General features: G+C 35.2%; 1 protein-coding gene across 1 annotated transcript in view; it reads right to left on the bottom strand.

Moving 5' to 3' along the window:
• Positions 1 to 8,297: 8,297 nt before the first annotated feature.
• Positions 8,298 to 26,217, bottom strand: part of LOC148950436 (heterogeneous nuclear ribonucleoprotein L-like) — a 107,949-nt gene continuing 90,029 nt past the window's right edge. The window contains exons 11-14 of the mRNA XM_089092401.1: positions 23,045 to 23,195; positions 16,991 to 17,102; positions 11,095 to 11,190; positions 8,298 to 8,637 (exon numbers count right to left, since the gene is read on the bottom strand). Coding sequence (XP_088948527.1) covers positions 8,549 to 8,637; positions 11,095 to 11,190; positions 16,991 to 17,102; positions 23,045 to 23,195 — 448 coding nt within the window. The 3' untranslated portion in view covers positions 8,298 to 8,548. The remainder of the gene's footprint in view (positions 8,638 to 11,094; positions 11,191 to 16,990; positions 17,103 to 23,044; positions 23,196 to 26,217) is intronic.

Here is a 26,217-nt window from a genome sequence, read left to right as displayed (position 1 = left end):
AGTAGCCATAATATCTAACGTAATCGAAATCAGATTTTGTAATGAAAGGACCCTAATTATTTCTCCTGGATTCGTGTAAAATAACAAAGTTTTGTTTACTACAAATCATGACTTTTTAATAGATTTCGAGAATTTTACTAGATCCTCTGAATTTACTAGATTTTTTTTATTTTACTAAATATAGTAAAATCCAACAGAAAGTTGCAACCCTGGACGTAAATGACATGAGAGGTCAGTAGGATTACTACCTGAGGAAATACTCTTGATTAGTGGTCAGACAAGTAACCCTGGAAAATGCAGGATAATTTAAGTCATACATGAACAAACATTCAATCTTTTCAAAAATGAAAAACAAATTGTGAAATTATGGGCAGATAGCAAAAAGGGAAAGTACTTGTGAAATGTGGCACATCTTCCAGGGGTTTCTAAATAAGCTATGTTTATAGTAAAATAGACATGATTAGTTTTGTTATTTGCCTAGTTGCATACAGCTTTTCAGTTGATAAGTTACCGGCTAAGCATTTGTTGTTATCTTTTGCAGATTACATCTTGCGAAGCTAATTTTAAGCGGCTAAGGAATGCTCGAAGGCACTCTTGGCTCGGTGCAATAACGAGCCAAGTCCTAGGTGCTCTTGAGTCTCTATTCTCTTAGCGCCCTCATTCCTCCTTCGTCTAGGAACAGTATTTCCGTTCCGTTAAGAAAGAAAAACGAGCAAAAATGGGGTTTTTAAAGGTCAAATGAAAATACTGAAAAAACACAACAAAGCGAAACGAAAAAATATAATCAATGCGAGTGGCCGAAGAAAAAACCAACAAATAAATCGCGGAAAGTCAATGTGAAATATTCGCTAGTATCCGTCGATGGCGGTTCAATTTTCAATTTCTTTGTAAATTATGGATATTGGTGAATGACTCACTTCTATTGTTGTTAGGTATTTGGTTTCAATTCTTACAATTTTTCGGCTTTTATTGATTTTTGTTAATCTTTTAATTTTTGTTTTTTTTTCTTTGGTTTTTTTCACATTCACATTGACTTTCCGCGTTTTATTTGTTGGTTTGTTCTTCGGCACTCGCATTCATTATATTTTTTCTTATCGCGCTGAAGAAGAGAGGCGTTTGTCCCCTCGAAATATTCGCTTTGTTGTGTTTTTTCCGTACTTTCATTTGGCCTTTAAAAACCCCATTTTTGCTCGTTTTTCTTTCTTTATGTTATGTCAGGCCAATGTGGCTTAAGAAATTATCCTATTTCCACTCCAGTTTAGGGGGTTACTCAAAATGAGGAATTTTGAGATCTTATAGAGGCAAATCCTTTTATTCGCGGATTCCATGGGTTTCTAGCCTAATAATATCAAAGATTTTAATCTCTTTGGTTCCTTATCTTGTTTATAGATACAATACTCTGTCTGGCGGGAGAATGCGATTCAAAAGACAAGGCTCTGATTTAAGGGAAAAGAGAATCAAGAGTCAATTCTCCATGGGAAGGGAGAATGAGAATCAAGAGAAAACAGCCTGTGAGGAAGGAGGTGCCTGGCGCCTAAATGCAAATAACACAAAAACCCTGTCATTTACCATATCACAGTTGTATCATCGTTGATACATTCGGGGAGTCTGAAGTATGGCATTCTAACAGCTTAACTATTGATTCCTTGGCCCATATATTAGAATCTGTCATGAAGAATTAATTAATTTAGTGGATGATAAAAGTGCATTCTGGGAGATATTTTGGTACAAGGAATTGGTGTGGTCAGGGCTGGCCCTTGTTTCTATAGTAGGCCTTGCTGCAGAACCGTCCTAAATTTTACAGAAATTTATTTTTCTCCAGAGGGAGTAGACTTTTTGAGGGGCCCATGGGCCTGTACGAGATTGGAAGGAAACAATTCTTGTGTTTATTTCTTAAGCCCTTAGATGGTGTAAAAGCGAGCCAAGTTCAAGCTACATTTACTCCTCTTTTGTTTCGTCTTAGAAAGTAACTATTGCTGGATTTGTTATCCTTATAGCATAGCTGCGTAATTGGTACTGGTGCATTATGCGGGCAACGCGAAGAAGTCAAGTTTGGTTAATGCTAATGAAATAAAATAGGATGAATATATAATAGTTTAGAAACAATTTTGGGCTATATATTTACACATTAGGGAGGCTGGGGGGTAAAGCATAGCATGTACTAAATACGTAACCTAACCTAGGTACCATTCTCCCTCCTAAACCCCAAAGAACAATCGTTTAAATACTGAGAAACCACGCTTTGCAATCAATTTATCTAGTAAATGTCTGCTAATGAAACGCCAGTTTGACGGGTTTCTTTGATAAAGTATATAGCGATGCCTGCATAATGCATCAGTACCCCGTAATTTATTTAGGCTAAAAAGTAAAGGGCAAAGCATTGCTCAATAAATCTGAAGAAAACTAGTACAAGTACTTACACAATATTAGTCCACAAGCCATTAATTTTCTGCACTTGAAAAATCAAAACATACTACCAACCATCTTGAATTGCAACGGTTCTTGTACTAATTTTTGACTACTAGGTCTTTCTAGTTCAAAATTACCTTATAAGGCGTTTGCTTCTTTTTCGATTTAGTTTCTATTTATCAATCAATAGGGTTTTTTAGTTTTTTTATACACAAATTCTACTATAAAAATGGAATTATACTTTAATGACATCTATTCTTCAATACAGTATTCCGGCTACATTGTTAGTAACAAGATGGAATTTTAGAATTAATCAGGTAAGTGACAAATAAAAAGGATTAATACTAATAAAAATAAAGTAAGTAATCATTTACCTGTTTAATTCTTTGTTCCTTCCAATCTTTTTTCAGTATTTTCATTTGGCCTTTAAAAACCCCATTTTTGCTCGTTTTTGTTTCTTTATGTTATGTCAGGCCAATGTGGCTTAAGAAATTATCCTCTTTCCAGTCCAGTTTAGGGGGTTACTCTTAAATGAGGAGTTTTGAGATATTATAGGGGCAAATCCTTTCATTTGGGGATTCCATGTTCTAGCCTAATACTATCAAAGATTTTAGTCTCTTTGGTTCCTTATATTGTTTTTAGACACAATACTCTGTCTGGCGGGAGAACGCTGCAGAACCGTCCTAAATTTTACAGAAATTTATTTTTCTCCAGAGGGAGTAGACTTTTTGAGGGGCCCATGGGCCTGTACGAGATTGGAAGGAAATGATGAAGTATTTGCTCGGCTCATTTTGAATCCAGTTTTTGTGTTTATGTTTAGAGCAAATTTGATAATATCACAACATAACGTGCATTAGTATCAATTTAGATATATAACGGTAAATGGTTTTTACGCCGGAAATTTAAATGAATCCCAAAAAGCTAATTGCAGCCAAGGCTGTCAAAAGGGTGTGTATGTGATATTTACGGACAAGTTAAGGAAGTTAAGTTGAAACTTTCAGGGTATGTGGGGGTAATAGTTGCGTCACATTTGTCTATACTCAAGGTTGTAACATAACAGGGGCTGGAATCCCTTCAACCCTATAGAAACCAAAAGATTATGCAGATTTTCAACTTATTTACATTTGGATATTTCTCCCTCTACCTTTAATAAATCGTATTCTTCATCACACGGTAAAGCACTTACACCTGGATCACAGTTAAATGGGGTAGTTGTAAAAGGGGATTCCAGTGAATCAGCATTAATGTGGCTAGTTGTAGCAACAGATGAGTTATTTTGGCTAGTAGTAACAGGGGTGTGCGATGAATCAACATCAATGTGGCTAGTTGTAGCAACGGATAAGTTATTTTGGGTAGTTCCAATGAATCATACCACCCTTTCGTCTCTGCAGGGGGATTTGTTAAGGCATATCTCTTCAAAATTGATTTGACCCAAAATATCATTATCCTCGTTAAGTATAACTTTAATGAGCTTATCCATGTTAACACAACAAGTTTTTTCAAACTGAATTTGTCAAGAGTTTGGAGGATGCTGCAAACTAGTTTGGCAAAACTAATTCTTTTGATCTACTGTATCAATAGTTATAAAAATTCTAATGTATAAAATTATGTTTCCTTTCGGGCCTGGTCGCTCCTTACTTACAGTTCGCTACAACGGACTCTTTGATAATTGTACTAGGTAAATATACATCTCGTGAACATTATGTTTCAAATTCGATAAGCCTAACCCACTACCATTTTATTAGGCTTAGGTATTAGACCATATCTGAGAGAGTTAAGTTTTTTGGTCAATAATATTATGCATTTTTCACAAGTAATTGAAACAAATTGGGAGTTGGCAAAACCAGCACTTTTGATAAATAGCATATATGTAATAAATGAAGGAAGGAGGACAGATATAATAATATTCAATAATTTCTCAGGGACAGGGGCGAAATATTCCCCTCCCCCTCCGAGAAAAAAACTAGATCAGGCTCTGAATGAAAGATCTTGGTATTAAATCTCAAAACAAATGAAAATTAAATTAAGTATTCAAGTCAAACTTCAACCGAACTTCTTATTAATGGAAGAAAATTCGAAAGAGATTTTTTTAGATAAAAGTAAAGAGCCATGTTAAATCCAAAACCAGCAGAAATAAATTCCTATAGCAACTCAAAATCAAAACAGCGAGCAATAACTATCGAAGAATTAATTAAACACAAAAAACGTAGAAATAGAAATAAGTGATTGATTCTTATTAATGGAAGAAATTCGAAAAGATTTTTTTGTCAGCTAAAAGTAAAGAGCCATTTTGAACCCAAAACCAGTAGAAATAAATTCCTATAGCAACTCAAAATAAAACAGCAAGCAATAGCTATCTAAGAATAAATTAAATCCAAAAAACGTAGAAATCGATATTAATCATAAAGATGGCAGATACGGATACGCATGAATGAATAAATCTAAAGACGAGTGGAAATTAAATTAAATATTCAAGTCAAACTTCAACCGAACTCCTTATTAATGCAAAAAAAATTCGAGAAAGACTTTTTTTTAGATAAAAGTAAAGAGCCATATTGAATTCAAAACCAGCAGAAATGAAGTCCAAATCAAAGCAAATCAAAATAAAGTCCAAAGGAAGTAAAAATCAAAACAGCCAGCAATAATTATCGAAGAATAAATTAAACCCCAAAAACGTGGAAATAGAAATAAATGATCATATCAATCGATTCATGAATGATGCATCAGATGGCAGATACGGATACGAATGAATGAATAAATCTTAAAACAAATGAAGATTAAATTAAATATTTAAGTCAAACTTCAACCGAACTTCTTATTAATGGAAAAAATTCGACAAAGATTTTTTTCAGATAAAAGCAGAGCCATATTGGATCCAAAACCAGCAGAAAATAAAGTCCTATAGCAAGTCAAAATCAAAACAGCGAGCAATAATTATCGAAGAATAAATTAAACCCAGAAAACGTAGAAATTAAAACAAATGATCATATCAATCATAGAGATGGCAGATACGGATTCAGTCAAATTTCAACCGAACTTTTTCTTAACGAAAAAAAAGTCGAAAAAGACTTTTTTCAGGTAAAAGTAAAGAGCCATATTGTTCAGTTGCAAGGGGGTTCTGTTATAATTGGTCGTGGGTATAAAATTTATGAATACAGTTAATACCTCGTCTGGAACGAAGTTCAGAACCTGTTATAGCCACATCTACATTCTGTAGGGAAAAAACGTGGGCCTTTCAACGTAACAGTAAATTCTGTTCTAACCAAAAGCAATTTCTTTTTAAAGTGCTGTTAAAAGAGAGCTGTTGTTAAGGGCTCTTTTTTAGTATTTTCTATAGGAAATTTCCTCAAAACAAATCAGTTTAACTTTAGATGCATTTTATAAGGTTTTAAACAAAACGTTGGATCTTAGCTATGCTTATAAAAACTTTGCATCGCGAAAGACCTTGACCGAAAAAACAATGGATAAGCACCTCACTATTAAATCTATTCATGAAAAAAATCAACTCTATAAGAAAAAAGAGTGAGTTACCCTTTAGATCATGATATAGAGCGCTTGAAACCGATAAAAATTGCTAACTAACATTTCCAAGACAACTGAAAAAATATATAACAAAATTCATTTAAGAAATCGATCTCACCTCAAATTACTTGGAATTGAATAAAAGGTAAAAATGCAACTAAAAATGAAACAACACACCCAGAATTGATTATAAATGAAAGTAGGGCTGAACTGAAAGAAAAAAGTAGTACTGCTGAACATATCTGTCACTATTTTGGCAACGTTAGCTCACATATTGCACTTGATTCTCCAGAATGTCCACCTCATTTATATAAAAAAAATATCTTCCACCATCTCAAAATTCTTGAATGTTTATTGCTCCTGATACTCTTAATGAACTTCAGAGTGTAATAATGAAGTTAAAGAGTGGAAATTGCTTAGGTTTAGACGAATTATCTACAAATGTTTTTAAAAATTTCGTTAGTGTAATTTCTATTCCATTTGCTTTATAATTTTAATACATATTACTATGTATATCCCCTATTACTTGGGATATCCTCAGAAGTATGGAAAATTGCCCGAGTCCATCCAATATTAAAAAAGAGAGGAGATAATACAGACCCAAATAATTACCCGCAATAGCTATTCTTTTCCTTTTTCTAAGGTATAAGAAATACTAATTAAAAAATGAACTGTTTTAAGTTTTGACAAACTTATTTTTTTCTCTAAGAGTCAATTTGGCTTTAGGTCTAGTCATTCACATAAGCTATTGCTGCACTTTTACGAAGCATTATTGGTTCTCTAAATGATAGAAATCAATGTTTCTAGTCTTTTTTGTGACATAAAGAAGGCATTTGACACGATAGATATCAGAATCCTACTTGAAAAAATTAATAGTGCAGGAATTAGAGGTGAAGGACTTGGACTTTGCGAAACAGGAAGCATAAAACAATTTTCAATTTTGCCATTAACTGGGCTCTTATTTTTGCGGAACATGTTATGAAGTGTCCTGGACCGCCATTTTTCTCGTTTTCCTTATGTTAAAAATGAGCATGGATTAATTAAACAAAAATCTTCTGCTCAAAATAAAGAGCAAATTTTACACTTAAAATGAGCAATAGTTTTAAATACACTTAATAAATTAAAGTGTTTTTTTCCAAATTTTTGGGTTGGAGGGGGGGACTGCCCCCCTTGGCCCTCCACGATGCTACTGCAACTAACTATAATCCTAGAATGAGTGTCAAGAAAGAACTATGAAGAGAACATACTTCTTATCAATTTATAGTTAACTGGTATATATTTTAAAACAGTTCATAATGTCTATTTGTAAATCCAGCTTTTTCTCAGTTGGCACGCGCTTTATATAGTGCAGAAAAGATTTTAAAAATAAATGATATTGATCCCCAAATGCTTCCATGGGAGCATCTTTAGCTTCCATTTTGTTCTCCAAGTACTTTGCACTAAGTTCCATGTTCTTCGATTTTTCTTTTTCTCCCAGTTGGCTCCTTTCTAACAGAAGACTCAGGAATAGGTTGTTTTTGTGTGAAATTCTCAGACCTTTCCTGAACTTTTAAGAATAAACATCTGTGTTTAAAAATCTTTGCACTTTGTGAATTTAGATAGCGAAAAGGTTTCCTGACTGAGGCCAGTTCTAGGACCTGGATTCTAATTACTGGTTGGTGGTAAAAGCTGCCACACCTACTTCAAATGAAAAAACTTTCAGCTTTAAAAGACATTAGAGGTCAAAACATTGGCTCTATTCATTCATTATCGATTTCCTCCTTTGATTTAGGGCGTCCCTTACTAGCAGCAAAAGACACTTAGAAAACAAATGGATTCCATCTTGGAACTAAGAAAATCCATTAATTTCGTTCTTTTACATATTCTTTTTATACATTTACTTTACGTTTGTTCAAATTTATAGTTATACCATCAGCTATTCTAAATCATTCGTTTTGGGTTCTTTTCCAAAATTCCCTGCTCAAATGGCTCTACCGACTTGAAATGCATCGATTCCTTACCAAATTATGCAGCACATAAGGTTTCATACCGGGTAGAAGAATAATCGATAGATCTTTGGAACTGCTTGAAACCCTTTTTTGACGATACTTACATCATTACAATTAATGAGGTCGCCTAAACGAGTTAGGTTGCCATTTTGTTTTCAATGAACATTGCATGTAATAAGCCATAGGCAAAGGAAGTCAATTAAATATTGCCAATACCAACATTTTAAAAAACGTTTAACTTTTGAAAAGCTTAATATATATATATATATATATATATATATATATATATATATATATATATATATATATATATATATATATATATATATATATATATATATATATATATCACTGTAGGCCTACTTCAGAGAATTAAAATAATCTATGCATACATTTTAATGAAACAAATAATGTATAAAACTGCTTTGTCATAAAATCTAAGCACAGTGGCATGAAATACAAATTTGTCAGAAAGAAAAAAATAGCAGCAGAGACGTCTTAGTCTTCCATGCCGTCCATATAAGAAAGTCACACAAATCTAATCTCTGCCACTGATTCATCTACCCTACTGCAAATAGAAAAACCTTCAGCTTTTAAAGAAGCAATGGAGGTCGAAACACTAGCATTATTCATTCCATATCGATTTCCTCCTTTGATTTAGGGTGTCCTTTACTAGCAGCAAAACACATCTTGAAAACAAATGGAAATTTTCCTGGAACTAAGAAAATCGGTTAATTTGATTCTTTTGAATGTTCTTCCCATACAAGTATTTCACATGTTAATTTATAGTTTTAATATCACCTACTCCAAATCATTCTCTTAGGGTTCTTAATCAAAACTTTCTGCTCAAATAGCCCTACCGACTCAAAATGGTTCGATACCTCGTCAAATCGTTTAGCATGCAAGATTTTTTGTCAAGTATTAGAAAAAATCTTTGGATCTGCGTGAAACCTTTTCTTGTCGATACTTCCCTCATTACAGCTAATCAGCTCACATAAACTAGCTAGGTTGCCAAGTTTTTTTTCAATGAGCGTTGCTCAAATGAGCCGTAGGCAAAGGAAGTTGACTAATATTGCCAATAGCATTTTTTTTCTTAACATTTAACTTTTTGAAAAGTTAAGAGCTTAGAATAATATAGAACACTGAACATACATTTAAAATAGTGCAAACATTTTAAGTACATATAATCTAAAACAGAAGAGATACACGTCATAATATGAGCAACCTAGGGAGAGGTGGCGGTGTGACACCCCCGAGATTGTTCTGAATGTCACATTTCTCTCCCTCTCCCAAGTCTTATGAATCTTCTCCCCCCCCCCCCCTGCCCTACAGTTCGAACCCCATGATGTGCACCTAAGAATATGAATCAATTCATGCTTATTTGTACTTTAGCATTAAATTCAAACTTAAATAAATTATAAAATATGACAATTTGGTATATTTGTAAAACATAGTCAAAACCGCCGTTGCTTTTGTTTTAAATTTCCTTCCTGTGTGATGTCAAACCTTTTCATAACAATAGCTGGCTTATAACATGGAAGATGTATGCAACTATTCCTGGAATAAGTTTTATTTATGTAATTTACTATTAGGCTTCAAGACAAGAAAAATTATAGACTTAGGTTTAAAGGAGGAAAGTCGAAAGATAGAAAGAAAGGAAACAAAGAAAATGAGACGATAAAAGGGAAAACTGACATAAGATATTAACGTAAAAAAGAAAAAAGCCGGATAAAAACAAACACTAAAATACAGGTTTTTATTCGTGATGCGTTACGGTATTAGATTGTATCATTTACTGGAAACTTGTTTGTGCGTTGGGTTATAACGCCCACTCAGGAGTTATACCTGACAGGCTCACTGCATTAAACAAGCATGCTAGAAGAAGAGTCGAAATTATTATTTAGAAGTAAATTAGATAATCCTTTAGCAATCTCAATAGCAGCTAATGCTTGTGTAAGCACATGAGCTTTCAAGTTTAATTTCACAGGATGAAGAGTTTGCACGTGCACATTTGTATACTGATTAAGTATCTGCAATTAACCCAAATCAAAACATTTCATCTAGCAAATCCCTTTTTTTTAATGTAAGAATGTCAAAGCAGCATCAAGTAACAACTGATGTGCATTAAAGAAGCATATATGGAAGCAATAAATTTCACATCTAGCCAACGGTACAAGGTCTTGTGTAAGACTTCCAGCGACTGTACATAAAATAACAAAAAAAAGACACTCAAAATTTAAGGTTAAAAGTGGCGGGAACTTAACTGAGGCTGATAAATGGCTGGCTGATTTATGGCAAGAATCCGATTATCTAGAAATCCCATTATTTATTTTTACCTTTCAAAGAGAGCTTAGTTAAGGTTATTTTTCTGTATTATAGACATTTCTCCTTTAATCTCATTTATTAACACTGGAATTTAATGAGATTATCTTGGTTTAGAACACTGTAATCTATCTCCTAGGTAGTGATCGAGCATAAAGCAAAGTAAGCTATCTCATAGGTCTTGCTTCAAGCGTTTGTAGAATGGAGCTATAAGAGCAGAAAATTCTGATCGTAGTCTCACGACATCCATTAGTCTTTTTAAGAGAATTTCAAAATGACCACAATACCAGTGTTACAAAAGTTACTGATTCACCCTTTCTCCTCTTTCATAACTATATGAAATGATATATACTAGATTTGAAAACGAAGAGAGTTGAATATGTTGAATATTTGAAAGGATATATATATATATATGCATATATATATATATATATATATATATATATATATATATACGACAGACACTTTAGGAACTAAGTTTTCCCTACAAATTGTAAAGATGTTGAAGAATTATATATTACGACAATAATGTCAAGTGCCGACGCCTTTTCTTTCTTATTTTTGCCTCCCCGAAAAATCACTGTCAAAAGCACATTGTCAGCTTGATCAGCTTATTTTACTATCTCTTATGGATAATTTCTAACCCAGAGCTGTGAGCTGGAATACAACAAAGGAATGTATCCAGGGATCGGTTGCCATGTCGAATTCAGCATGAATTCTAGCAAATCCAATTTGCAAAAAGTAATTTCAGACTGAAAAAGGAGCTACATACCGTTTTGCATTTTGTATCTGGAAAAAAAAGGAGTAAACAGTCAAGTAATTGGCGTTAAAAGTAAAATTACGTCTTACTTACCGTCAGATTCTATTGGAGTATGATTAACAAGAGCGATAGCTCCCAGAGCATCTGTACCAGATTTCATAGTGATCATACCGGTGGAGCTTCGTTCACCTATCAAAAGAGAAATAGTTAGGCTAGAAAACTAATTGTCATTAGTAAATCTAAGCCATCGTAACATTACAAGCAATGCACCCAAAATCTAATGAAATATTCTCAAGTGATCACCTCCCAACAGGGCTCATCAGAGGAATACACACTTGCCTATATGAATTTCGGCGCATTAAATTCCTTACCCAGGCAAACTTGCGCGCCTAGCATAAGCTCTTTATGGTATCCCTGTGCTCGGTGACACTTGAAAAATGCATGCCAGTTAGTAAAATTATAAAAAAATACATAAAAAAATGAGATCAGAACTATCCGTGTTCGAATCTAGTAAACAACTGAAGCTGAAAACTAAACTAAAATAATCCCACATTTCACAAATCAGATATGTATCCTCCCTTTTCTGCCACCTCGTTTATTTGCACTTTCAATTTTGGTACACTAAACTCCCGTACAGTTCCCGATTCTCTTCATCATAGAAAATGAACACGATCCCAGAATAGGTTCATTCATTCATTCAATACTCACAAACCTCCAAATAAAATCTTACCATGGATTGGAAAATAAACTACTTAATTGGTTTCTGGAACCAATAATAAAAAAGAAGAATTACATTAAAATATCCTTCAATATTTCTTGATAACTTTTTGCATATTTACCTAAAAGTTCATTATACTAAAAACTATATTTTTTGAATTGCCAAGTTATTTTATTTGCAGAACTTTGACATCTATTTTTAAAATCCGTATAATTACTGCAAATTCTTGCATAACTAAATAACTGTGGGTAAAAGGCAGAGTAAGTGATGTTGAACGGGAAATTAATCACTCCAAAATCGAAATCATCCGTATTATTATATATTTTAAAAACTAATTTATTATTATCAGAAATATTAATATTTAAATCTAGTATTCTTGACCTGTCCCATGACTAGGTTTCAGAACTAACTCGGGAGGGTAAATATTCATCGAAATCTTAATAAACTCCACGCAATTTATTACCAACAAATTATCCAAATATCTTTTATTATTTGAAAGAGAATTCTTTACATTATTTGGGTTATCTTTACTTATCATGTACTTATATTCTAGTTGGCTCAAAAACAAGTCCGCTATAAATAGACTGGCATTAGCACCCATGGGAATTCCTATAACTTGCTTATACAAATTAGGATTAAATCTTATAAAAGTATGAAATATAACAAACTCGAGTAAATCAAACATCACGTCCAAGCCATAACACCTTGAACTAACAGTAGTGTTAAAGAAACTTGTCCACCTGGCTTTTTTATTATAAACATCTATTTTTTTTTTAATCATATTAGATGAAAGGAAAGATTTTTTAACAACAGTTTTTAAATTCTTGAATACTAACTTAAAGGATAGACTTGTATAGAGTATAGTAAAACCAAATGAATCCACTTTTTTAGCTAATACTTCTGCCGAAGGGTTTATCACCTGTAATTAATTATTAACACTCCAGTATGGATTAAAATGAGAACAAATTTTCAATTCCAGAACAACAGGCCTTAGATTTATTTCTAATTTCCGGTAAAATAAAAGGCAGGTCAGTAGCCACTATTCTAGTTGGATACCTAGCTGCCCCAGCGATAAAGCGTGGTTTAGAGGGATTTTTATGAAACTTTATCATCCAATATAAGAAAGAGAATTTTTTATCATTGTCATTAATTCTAATATTTTTTTTTAAAGTATTTCCTTTACATTTTCAATTAAACTATTATCCTCTCCATGAGCCTTTTCATATGTATTTGTCGTAAGTAACTCCCCTGATATAAAAAAAAAAAAATATCACAATAGTCTCTGACAAATTATGGCAATATTTTTACTGGTACAATCACAAGTTCATTCTGTAGATTAGCGATTGCCTGTTTTATATTAGCATTATAAACTATTGAATGTTTTTTAAGGGTATGTGAACTAGTATATATATATCATTTCACGCTCTAGTCATTATCAAATTCCTCCAATTTTCGAAAACTCTTTTTAATATATTTGTTCTTTCTTGCCCCACTTACCAATAAATAAATTTAAATAATTTTCTAAGCCACTAAGAATATTTGATGGCTTTAAATGATGAGAAAGACGAAAGTTAGCCCCCATGTTCATTATATTTTGAAGATCATGCTGCTTTATTATTAAGAAGTCCCCAGTTATATCAGGTTGGTAAGTTGAATTGACAAATAGAAAAAATTGCTTGCAAACACAAGCAGATTTCCAATTACTGTCCTTTTAAAGTTTTAAAACCCCTTGATGCCTGAAGGTTCCCTCAGGAACCACAAATTTCAGAATTTTTTATTATCAAAACTACACAAGCTAGCCCCTCGGGGTTGCTATCATTGTGTGATAGTCAACGAGCTCTATTCCCAGTATTTTTTTCAGTTTATGATCGTCCGCCTTTGGGTGAAATAATCACGGTCGAAGTAAGTACTTTTTGCCTCCTTGGACTTTTGAGAAAGGTGGGCATGTATTTTTGTAATTGACAAAGTAGTGATTTGTTCTAGAGTTTTTATTTCCCTGACCTGGCAGAGAGGAAGGTCTGAGAGTTCAAATGAAGTGTCGTTTGCATCTATAGTGTGAAGGGAGGGGCCCTAAAAATCGTGGTTCCTGGAGGAACCATCCGTCAGAAATGGGAACTTTTCAGGCGACTGAACGTATATGGAGTGTGATATTCTAAGATATCCCGCAACCACAGTTTTTACGCCACTATCTTATAATTTCTGATGATTCGACCATGCTAAATAGGATCTGTAGCTCTGAGGAGCTTGAGCTTGGGGTTGCCATTGTCAATAGTAAATTACTAAACTTTATGTATCTAAATGACAAAACTTCCAATAGATACAATTAATCGGATTGACTAAGTTTTTCAACCAATATGTCTTTTTGATGGCTACTATGGACGAACCTGCACTCATTACACCAAAAACAGTGGAAGATGGGTATTCTACGATTATTCCTAAACTATCTTCATGCCCGATTTCGTTGGCACAAGCTGTGAATTATGTTCTTTGCCCAGATGATATTTCTGACCTGGAAAACCTGCAGAGTAAAGACGAAAACCCATCTGATCCTCAGTATGTTCTTCCTGACAAAGTTTAAGAACAACGGCTCAAAGCTTAAGTATAAACCGGCCTAATGGCGCCCAAACAGTCAGGATGAGTCCCAAGCTAATGGAGGTGAAGAAACACAACCACAGCAAGCCTCAAGTACTCCTACATCTAAACCAATGAGACGAAGAGACATTGCTTGGAGGAAAGTAGATTTTATCCCACCAGACACTCTGTGGAAAGGTCAGCTTCAAGTCTACCAAGAAATGAGCGGTAAGACCCCATTGGAATATGTCATATTGTTTTTCGATAATGAAGTAGTAAGCAACATACACGATCAGACGAATATATATGCAATTCAGAGAGATGGCAAGCAATTAGGTGTTTCTACGGCTGACATAGAGCTTTTTCTTGGAGTCCTTGCGTTTACAGGAATAGGGCAAAGGCTCTCCTATCACAGCTACTGGTCGAAGGAAGCTCGTTACTCCGTGATAGCCGATGCTATGTCACGTGACAGATTTGAACTGATAAAGAAGTATTTGCATTTCAATGACAATGTATCGCCCAAGCCTCAGGGAGACCCTGGTTACGACAAGATTCATAAAATTCGTCCCTTGATAGATAAGGTTCGAGCCAACTTCATGAAGATACACCCGGAAGAACACCAGGTCATTGATGAGCAAATAGTTCCGACGAAGCAGCGAATATCGCTGAAGCAGTACAATCTGAAAAAACCACATAAGTGGGGATACAAGTTCATCTCCAGAGCGGGAATAAGTGGATTTGTGTATGATTTAGAAATGTACACTGGCAAGGGATCAGTTGATACAAGCGATTTGGGGGTTGGTGCTGACTTTGTCCTCCGACTTGCGAGGGGAATCCCAAACCACATGAACTACAAGCTCTTTTACGACAACTGGTTTCCGTCACTAAACCTGGCCCAAACCCTAAATGACCCGGGTATACTTACACTGGCTACAGTTAGAGTAAACAGGTTAAAAGGCTGCGCTTTGGAACTAGACAGCAAAATGAAAGCGCAAGGAAGAGGCTCGTATGACTGGCGGGTGGAAACGCAGTCGAATGTTGTAGTGGTGAAGTGGTATGATAATAAGCCGGTTCACTTGATATCAACCTATGCAGCTGTGGATCCTGAAGATACTTGTGAGAGGTGGGATGGCAAGCGAAAAGAGCATATAGAAGTAAATAGACCACACTGTGTAAAGGAATACAATCACTTTATAGGTGGCGTTGATCTTGCCGATATGCTGATGGAGCTGTACAGAATTGACTTCAAGTCCAGAAACAAGTGGTACATGCGAATTTTCTTTTTCTTGTTTGACCTTTCCATTGTAAATGGGTGGATCCGATATCGCAGGTGTCTTCCTACTGGACAAAAACCTATGAACTTGCTGCAGTTCAAAACAGACGTTGCACGCGCCTTAACGTCTAGTGCATCCTCAGCGACACCTAAGAGAGGTGGACCACTCAACGAAGCTCTATCCCAAAAGAAAAGAAAGTATAGTTGCCACCCACCCGACTCGATGAGAGTCGACGGTCAGGAGCACTTTCCAGCTTGGATAGACAGCAAACAGAGGTGCCGAGCTTGTGTTCAAGCCCACTCCAAGGTGAAGTGTATTAAGTGCGAAGTGGCTTTGTGTTTCACGCCAAACAGAAACTGTTTCCTATCTTACCACACTAGCTAGGCGATGTGTGACTATGTGCTGTTACTGCCGGATGTTGCCTGTGGGAACCATTCTATAGTTTCTTCACTTTCATCAATAAATTTTTTTCTTGACATTTTCGTCGCGGAAGTTTTTCCTCTCTTTTTTCAATATTCAGGCATCAAAGGGTTAAGAATTAAATCATAGTGAAAAATCATTTTTTCAATCGTTTTTGAGAATTTATATGTTACAATTGGACTGTCATAATAATTCAAAATAATAGGAAGGGCCTGCTTCACTTCCCGTTGGTTTAAGATTCCAGGTAAGTTAATATCTTCTATCTGTTTACAGGTAAAATTTATAGATTAATATAATCTCTTATCCTTATTAACTTTCTCATCAGATTTATTTTGCTTTGAAATAAATTTTGTTTTTGCTAAAATACGAACTGCATCGTAAATAAATTTAGTTTTAGAATTACAGGTTGTGCTGTTTTTCACGATTCAGAATAACTTATTTAAACATTTTATTATACTAGCCATACCATAAGACTCAAATAGCTAGCATAAATCATTCAAAAATCTATTTAAATCCAAAGAAAGGTAAAGGTGAACTATTTAACAACTGTCAAAATGTTAACATTTTGTGCCAAAAACAAAAACCCAGCATTTTGGGACTTGCGGAAATTTTCTTGTGAACACTTAAACTTGCAAACAAGTCAGAGAAATAATTTGACGATCCAGTTTCATAAATACTTGATGACAAATGGATTGACTAGGTAGCATGATCTGATGATTTCTTGACTTGAATTACTCACTTAAAGCTCTTTCTCGGCAACGTCACTAGCGTAGAGATAAAAGAAACATCAGCGCTGCTAATCGTGCCGACAGTGATCTGCTCTATATATCTAACATGTCAATTACATTAGCTTCCCATAAAGGTTAATGCACGTGAATGATGACATCTAACATGGGAATTAGTAGGAAGTAACTAAATATCAAACCGAAAAAGAGAACCCACATTCCAGCACGTGCGCTCAAAACTGAACGAGTTTTGCGGAACTTTTGGTTTACTATATACTTACTTTTTGATTTGAGAACAATTACACTTTCAGGTTCAGGCGCCCCAGCGCTGGCAAACAGATCGCGGATTTTTCCCTCATCCATGTTTGCAGGAGCATTGAAAAAGTGAATAGCCTGTAAAAACAAGATTTATTAAATATAAAAGTAAGAGAATAGGATTACTAATACATTATTTCCTCTTGCTGAACAATTAATTCACGGATCATTCAATGTAATTAAATTACTAAGTTCAGTAAATCTAACAGTTCGTGGTAACGAACTGTAAGCAAGGAGCGACCCGGCTCAATGGTAACCGAAACTCTAAAAAACTGAATTTTGATACCAATAGATACATCAAAATAATCAGATTTTAATTCTGATTTTAAATATATAAGTTTCATCCAGTTTAATCTTACCTATCAAAAGTTACGCGCCTGAGAAAATTTGGCTGATTTTCGAAAAAAGAGGGGAAAGACCCCCTAAAAGTTATTGAACCTTAATGAAAATCACACCATCATATTCAGCGTATCAGAGAACCCTACTGTAGAGGTTTCAAGCTCCTATCTACAAAAATGTGGAATTTTGCACTTTTTGCCAGAAGAAAGATCACGGATGCGTGTTAATTTGTTGTTTTTTTCCCCCAGGGGTGATCGTATCGACCCAGTGGTCCTAGAAAATCGTGGGAGGGCTCATTCGAACGGAAATTAAAAGTTCTAGTGTCCTTTTTAAGTGACAAAAAAAATTGGAGGGCAACTAGGCCCCCTCCCACGCTCATTTTTTTTCCCAAAGTCACCCAATCAAAATTTTGAGATAGCAATTTTGTTCAGCATGGTCGAAAATATTTTAACTATGTCTTTTAGGAGGACTTAATCCCTCGAAGCCCCAAGGGGGAGTGCTGAAAGTTATGAACTTTACCCAATATTAACAAACAGTATTGATTATTGGGAAGTATACAGACGTTTTCAGGGGGAATTTTTTCTGGTAGTGGGGGTTGGGGTGGGCCGGGGGTTATATGGGAGGATCTTTTCATGAAGGAAGTTTTCGTGGGGGAAGGGACATTGCTATGAAGGGGCGCCGGATTTCCCATCATTATTAAAAAAATCAGAAATTAAATATAAAAAAACAAGTTTTTCAACTCAAGTAAGGAGCAACATCAAAACTTAAAACGAATAAAAAAATATTAGCTATATGATTGGGTTCACATTCTAGTCAGTGCCTCGCTCTTTAAGCCAAAGATTTTTTAGTACGTTCATAAGAGCTATTTATTCTAATTAACGGCCTTTGTGATTAAGGGGTCATTTTTAAAGAATTGGAACAAAATTCGAACTTTAGCTTAAAGAGCAAGGTATTGACTAGGGGGCAAACCCCCTAAATACGTATTAAAAATATATGAATATAGAAGTTCGTTACGTATATTTATTACTAATAAAAACGTTCGTAAATAAAATTCAACAAGTTTCGAGAAAGCCATTTAACCAAATAAAAGTAAAATTAATATACAAATTTCGTTTTAATTTTTCATGCACGGTGAGCCAAAATCAAAACCTGCATTAATTAAAAAACGTTCACAAACGAAATAAAAAAAACAAGTTTTTTATAACTGAAAGTAAGGAACGACGTTAAAACTTAAAACGAACAGAAATTATACCGTGTATGAAAGGGGATGTCCCCTCCTCAACGCCTCGCTCTTTACGCTAAAGTTTGACTTTCTCACAACTCATTTTTTTTAACAATAAAATTTTGTTTTAATTACAAAATTTTTTAATTAACTTTAACGAAATTCACACCATCAGATTCAGCTTATCAACGAACATTATTAAAGAAGCTTCAAACTCTTACCTGCAAAAAAGTAGAATTTTGCATTTCTAATTAACCTTAACGAAAATTACACCATCATATTCAGTTGATCGCTGAACCCTATCAAATAAGTTTCACGCTCCTATATGCAATAAGTTGGAAATTTGAATATTTTGCTCGAAGAAAGATCACGATGCGTGTTTTTTTTTTCAGGGGTGATCGCTTCGACCCAGTGGTCATTGAATATTGTGAGAGGGCTCATCCGAACGGAAATTAAAAGTTCTAGTGCCCTTTTTAAGTGACCAAAAAACTAGAGGGCAGCTAGACTCCCTCCCACGCTCATTTTTTTACCAAAGTCACTTGATCGAAATTTTGAGATAGCCATTTGGTTCAGCCTACTCGAAAAATGTAAAAACTATGTCTCTAAGGATGACTTAACCCCCCACAGTCCCAAGTGGAAGGGCTGCAAGTTTCGAACTTTGCCCATTGTTTACATATAGTATAGGTTATTGCGAAGTATACAGATATTTTCCGGGGGATTTTTTGTAGGGGGGGGGAGTGGGTCGGGGGTTATGTGGGAGGATCTTATCATGAAGGAAGTTTTCATGGGAGCAGGGACATTGCTATGAAGGGGGCGCTGTATTTCCCAGCATTATTTAAAAAAAGATCAGAAATTATGTATAAAAAAACAAGTTTTTCAACGGAAAGTAAGGAGCAATATCAAAACTTAAAACGACAGAAAAGATTACGTATATGATTGGGTTCATCCCCAAGTCAATACTTCGCTCTTTAAGCCAAAGATTATTTAGTACTTTCATAAGAGCTATTTATTATAATTAACGACCTTTGTGATTAAGGGGTCATTTTTCAAGAATTGGAAGAAAATTCGAACTTTAGCTTAAAGAGCAAGGTATTGGCTAGGGGGCAAACCCTCTAATATACGTATTAAAAATATAAGAATATAGAGGTTCGTTACGTAAGTTAATTCGTAAGTTACGTATATTTATTACGAATAAAAACGTTCGTAAATAAAATTAAACAGGTTTCGAGAAAGCCATTTAACCAAATAAAAGTAAAATTAATATTCAATTTTTTTTAATTATTCATGTACGGTGAGCCAAAATCAAAACCTGCATTAATTCAAAAATGCTCAAAAATTACGTTAAAACTTAAAACGAACAGAAATTATTCCGTATATGAAAGGGGCTGTCCCCTCCTCAACGCCTCGCTCTTTACGCTAAAGTTTGACTTTCTCACAACTCTATTTTTTTTAAACAATAAAAAACATTAGTGTAAAGAGCAAGGCGTTGAGGAAGGGACAGCCCCTTTCATATACGGAATAATTTCTGTTCGTTTTAAGTTTTAACGTCGTTCCTTACTTTCAGTTAAAAAAACTTGTTTTTTTTTATTTAATTCCAGGAAGAAATGACCCTTCTTGTTGTCGCAAGTCAACAGATGCAACACATTGTTTGAAACGGAATCACAAAGCATTGAATAAACGTAGTAGATGATCTTACGATATAAACAATACGGTTGAACTTAGTCTACAATAATAATTGTTGTGGTTTGCGAAAAAAGAAAAAAACACATGGCCATAAATTCCGTTTCGGGCAATCAACATGCTGGTAGAGGTATCGGTCATATCTGAATCCTCAACGACAATCTTAGGCTTAAAGAGAACTTGAAGGAACATTATTTTTTTTTTAATTTTACGAAGAAGATCTACTACCTACCACTTGAACCAAATTTATAATGTAAAAACCTTAAGGTATACAACAAAAGTTCAATTGAATCATTGAAATTGGCAACATATACAAAAAATAATACAGTGACGTGCCTTGTCTCTAGCTTTTGATTGAAATTTTTCATGGCAAATACAGCTACCAAATCCCATTGCACCTGTTTAATCGATTTACCTAAAAACACGAACCTTTCATTTAACTAGCCCTTGGAGAACCATGAGAGCTTGTTTGAAGAGCATTTATATATTCGTCTTTTTTTGAGAATGAAATAATACCCTTTTCTTGTGTAATTGTCAGAATTACCTAAGACCATATTTTTTCGAAGAAATCAGCCCAACTGTCATTTCACCTTTTTCATCAGCCAACATCTTTTTCCTCTTTATGCACCGAGAAATTATACTCTAGAACAATTCTCATTCTCAATTCTAAAGGTGACAAAAAGATCATATTTTTTTCTTCATACGATAATAATAATACAAATAAAAATCATCGCAAGATTTGCCGCTTCAGGTGTGTTTCTTTAAGAGTAGTAGTAATAGTCGTAGCAGTAATAGTGGCAGCATGCACACAGTGCCTTTCGGTTAGTTCAACATCCTCCTTAGCATGCCTTGAAAACTTCAAGTTAATACTCAAAGTGGCTCCTAAGAAATTGCTGATACGCCCTTTTGACCAATTACACTTCGCGTCCGATCTATTGTGATCAGATTACCAGTTAGTTCAAGATCCTCTTTAGCATTCCTTGAAAACGTCAAGTTTATGCTCAAAGTGGCTCCTAAGAAATTGCTGATACAACCTTCTGACCGATTACACTTCGTGTCCGATCTATTGTGATCAGATTACCATCTACAGGTCTCAAATTCTCGATGCGGAATTCATTTTAGAATTTCCAAAGATATTGCCTTACAGAAATTGCTGATACGCGCTGTTGACCGATTACACTTTGCGTCCGATCTATTGTTATCAGATTACCATCTACAGGTCTCAAATTTTCGATGCTGAATTCATTTTAGAATTTCCAAAGATATTACTTTACTGTAGCTCCCGATTATTCAGCTAGTGACAAGCTTGCTTGAGGGAAGCTTATACAGGTTATGATACAAGTGAGAGAATGGGATCACGAAGGCGTTAGGCTGAGAGGTGTGAGACTTTTTCTTGCAAATCATTGATTTGCGTACTATAAAATAAACGACAAAATGAAAGAAATAAAAAAAAAATAGGACGCCGCAGCCCGTGAATCAGGGAATTTGAGGAGAGTAGAGATTAGTATGGAGGGCAGAGACAAAAAATGAATACATATCATTCCAGGAATGGGATTCTACTATCTCAACAAGAACCACGATAAAAAAAAGCAGTGAGAAATTGGTGAGCCCGAATAATCCCAACAGTCAACCTAGTGCGGCATATGTTCAAAATAACAGTTGAGGAGATAAAAGAAGAATTCATTTTCGTGGGTATTATGATAGCAGGGGGCTGAGGGGCGGCCCTCGTATCTTGGAGTTCGGAGACCAGGGCCACAGTCTTAGACGGTATTCTATTGATCAAAGTTTCAGTGATAAGGGTCATTCCAGGGCAGAATATAGTCAATAGCAGGGACTGGGCCATGACAGATGTAGTAAGTGCATTAAGCTGTTGCATTAGAATATCCAAGGTCATAATTATCATAAAAGGACTCAAGAGTTTATAGTATCAAGTTGACACGGGCATCCTAAGGGAATATTGACATAGCCAAAAAGCTGCTCGAGCTGCACGAAAGGGCACGATATACATACAACCCCTATTGCTACTACTATTAGGACTGCTAAGACACTATTGCTGCTACTACTACTGCTACGACCGTTACTACTACCAAGGCTAAGGGCATTAAGATAAAAAATTAAGGGGAAGGTTGAACTAAATCAAAACAGATCATGTGTATGCAATTTGTCAAAAGGAGGCATCATTAACATGTCAAGAACAGCTTAGACTAAGTAAGCCGTCCCCGAGATGTTACTGATACGCCCTTTTAACAACATGTATGCATATAGTCTCTATTGATTCAGTTCAACATCCCCAAACAAATTTCCTGAAAATTTTACTTTTTTGCCCTTAGTCTCAGTAAAGTAGCAATTGCAGTAACAGTACTAGCAGTTGCAGTAACAGTACTAGCAGTAGCAATAATAGTAACAGTACGTAATAGTTTCTTTTGGTTAGTTCAACATCGTCCACAACATGCCCCAAAAGTTTCAACTTAATACTCTATATCGTGATCTACCCTCGATATTTCCATAAAATTTTACCTTAATACCCTTACCCTTAGTAGAAACAGTAGACTAGCAGTAGCATGAACATAAGCGCTTTTTGCTTAGTTCAACATCCTTGTCCAACATGTCCTTAAAGTTTCAACTTAATACTCTAAGCCGTTCCTGAGATATTGCTTATATGTCGTTTTGGCAAGATGCATACACAGCTCTTTGTCACCTAGACTTTCATCAATTCATTGGAACCTGTACAAAGATTTTCAAGAATGAATTGAAAAAGATGCAATGCGATAAAACTCACCTCCCAAACTCCCACAGTTCTGTTCTTTGCAGCCGCTTCTGGTGTATTATATCGATTATTCTTAGAGCCAATATATGACTTAAATGATGGCGTCCCATCTTTCAGAGATCCAGGATTCTGAATATCTTGAACTTCTGACTGTTTGGATAATCTAGAAAACAAAGAAATGGAATGAATATTTACGCTTAACAGCAAATTCTTCCAACATTTTCGTCGTACTTACGTTTTTTTATACTAGGTCAATAATTATCTATTTTCAATAGAAATCCCTACAGAGAAAGATAAGCAATATACATTGCCTTCATAAGAAAAAGTTATAGAAATGTCTGAATTACACAGATTCTAACTTCTTTACCCCACAGTCGTCGAAAGCATATAGTCGAAGGCAAAGTCAACCCCTGATTAAAAGCTTATAAGTTTAAGATTTTTCAAAGACACGAATGAATTCTCCATGATATGAATGAAACTCCATGATAGACTTTGGCATAGTTAACTCCTCCCCTGAAACGAGTAGCAGCACAAAACTAAGAAATATATAATACCTAACAACTACAAACCCACTGCTACACTACTATAAGGTCCCATCACAAACATTACTCCAAACTCTTAGAATCTATGAGTTTTGTCCCCCTAAGGTTTAGCTATAAACAAGCACGTACCCAAGTGGCATATGATCACTTCCCCCCTCCATAAAAAAATCGTATATCTTAGCTTTACCTGCAATCATTTACCCCTAATCATCGCCACCCGTGCTATGCCTATAAGTTCCCTGTAGCTCAAAACTATTGTCCACAGGACCATTTCTCATCGAAAGAGGGACTATCCCTGCTTAAACTTGATGGTTGGGTTGAAGTATTTGGTGTGCCTTGGTTGTCAACTGGGAGAGGATGACCCTCTGACGGTGTGGCTCTATTTATTAGTGCCGAACTTATGCCTAAACCAATTTCGTCTTCTGATTTCTTTGTCTGTTCGACTCTTAGACGTTGCTGTGTTTTCAACATATATGCCAAGTGATACCCGTGACTTATACTCAGAGCGGAAGTTCAGCATAGCTTGTAAATGCTGTGTCAGAGGCAGAGGAAAAAAAGAACTTACTGTTATTGCAGGGAACGTGAACTGTAATCTTAGTGATATTAATAGCCCCAGGACAGCGATACTTCTTAGTTCTTGTCCTCAACTGTCGGTCATTAACAACGATTTGGTATTTTCATATTTGCATAATAGTTGGTGTACATCCAATCTTGACTTTTTCCTTTCGACGAAACCGAATGCAATTCACCTCTTTTCCCGTGTTAACAATGCGATCAGTGTTTCTGACCATCTACCGGTTTCAAATACACTCCGCGTTGGTTCAAGTAATCCCAGTACGTCACTTAAGAATCTTAACCACTGTGTCTGGAAACTGGGATGGCAAAAAACTGATGTCCTAACTTACCATTTAGTTTCTGATAACATATTGTCAAAAATTAAAGTGCCTTATCACCTATTGCAGACTAACTCGGGCTTCTGTAAGACTGACAAGAAGTTATCATCGAATACCTACTTGTGAAATCGTACACTCGTTGAGAGTGGCCGAAACTATGGTTATACCTAGTAGAAAAATTCGAATCGGGAGCAGGAATACCAAGATGGGACGAAAACGCCGAGCTTAGTGAAGCCTGCCGTCGGTCGCAGTTTTGGTTTCAGTTGTGGCGTGACAATGGCTTGGCCTAAAGTGGGCCCAGTGAATAAAACGAGATTGTACACGAAACGCAAATTCGCAAAATGTTTAGCCCAACACCGGGCTCGTATTATAAAAGAAAATAGCACTCGAATCAAGATCGACCCTTCCCTGGTTTGGAAGTTTGTGAAAAATAACAGGCGTTAAAAATTCTGACCCTCCCCATTTAAGCTCTTCAGAGGAAGAATGGACTGACTGTTACGCTTCTAAGTTTTGTGCACCTGATCCCCAGCTTGAACATACTTCTGAAAAGGAACTAGACAAAAGACTCTCAGCCTTCTGAAAGTCTGGGCTTTATAGTAACTTTTTCCAGTGTCTGTGATGCCATTAGCAAAGTAAAAAAAAATACTCAAAAGCAGTTAATAATATTTGTGGCTTGTAGAAAACATGTACACCATCTTATGTGTAATATCCTTACGGAATGCGAGCGAATTAATGAATCTATTGTTACAGCAGGTTTAGATGTAAGTCAAGCATTCGATTCTGGTATTCATAGTCAATTCCTTTTAAACGCATAAAACCGCGGTCTTGGCAAGTGAGTAGTCCTTACCACTGTATAAAGATAATATAACAGTAAGATTAAGGCTGATAGTTGTTGGCGCTTCATTCTCGGTGCGTACAAACTTACTCTGACATAAGCGGGTTAGTATGTATTTGTCAGTCACTGAAATATTGTACGAATTTGTATTATTCGTAATTGCAAAACAGAAAGAAACTTGGTGAGCCGGCGAAATGGTTTGCAACTGTCCCATCTCACAGGTATGACTTAATTTATATACAAATTATGACTTTATCTATTATTTATATACACTAGACTTAACTAATTAGCCTATGTAGGCTTTCCAAAAAGACTGTGGTAAAAGTTGCCACAATAGCCCTATCCGAGAAACTACCAAACGTCTGCTATGAAGTGTTTTTCGTAAAATTCTTTATAGTTTTTCTTAAAAATTCTCTTAAAGCTCCTATTATAGAATATTCTTCAAGTTTGCTTGCCAGAAAATAAATAAAATGCATTTTTTACTGCTGGGTCTGTATAATCTTAGACCTTTTACGGCACAATTTCTAGAACTTTTTTCTGAAGAGGAACTACAAGAAATAATACATTTTGATTATCGAATACAACTTGATTATCGTTGCAAATTCATTCTTTGTTTTTCTTTTCATTCTTCAACCAATGTTATATTTACCTTTTGCATTATTACAGCCCACTGTATATACGTTTATATAAATTTATATGCAGTGTTACAGCCATACCAATTATTCTCATTTCCAATTTTATTCTTTAATAATAATTTCTGGCCGTTTTGAGTTTGAGTTATCGTAGGCTTCTATTTTTACTGACATCTTTTCTCGTTTGATCTCCCATAAGCGGTCCAATTACCCTGGAACACGTATTTTGGAAGAAACTTTCTTAAAATGCCTTTGAAACCAACTCGAGACTTCGAAACCTGCT

Source organism: Artemia sp. Qi Xiang Cuo, chromosome 7 (assembly GCF_049724085.1).
Source record: "Artemia sp. Qi Xiang Cuo chromosome 7, ASM4972408v1, whole genome shotgun sequence".
Lineage (NCBI taxonomy): Eukaryota > Metazoa > Arthropoda > Branchiopoda > Anostraca > Artemiidae > Artemia > Artemia sp. Qi Xiang Cuo.
Note: the sequence above shows the minus strand (reverse complement) of the source record. Positions and strands in the feature narration are given on the sequence as shown.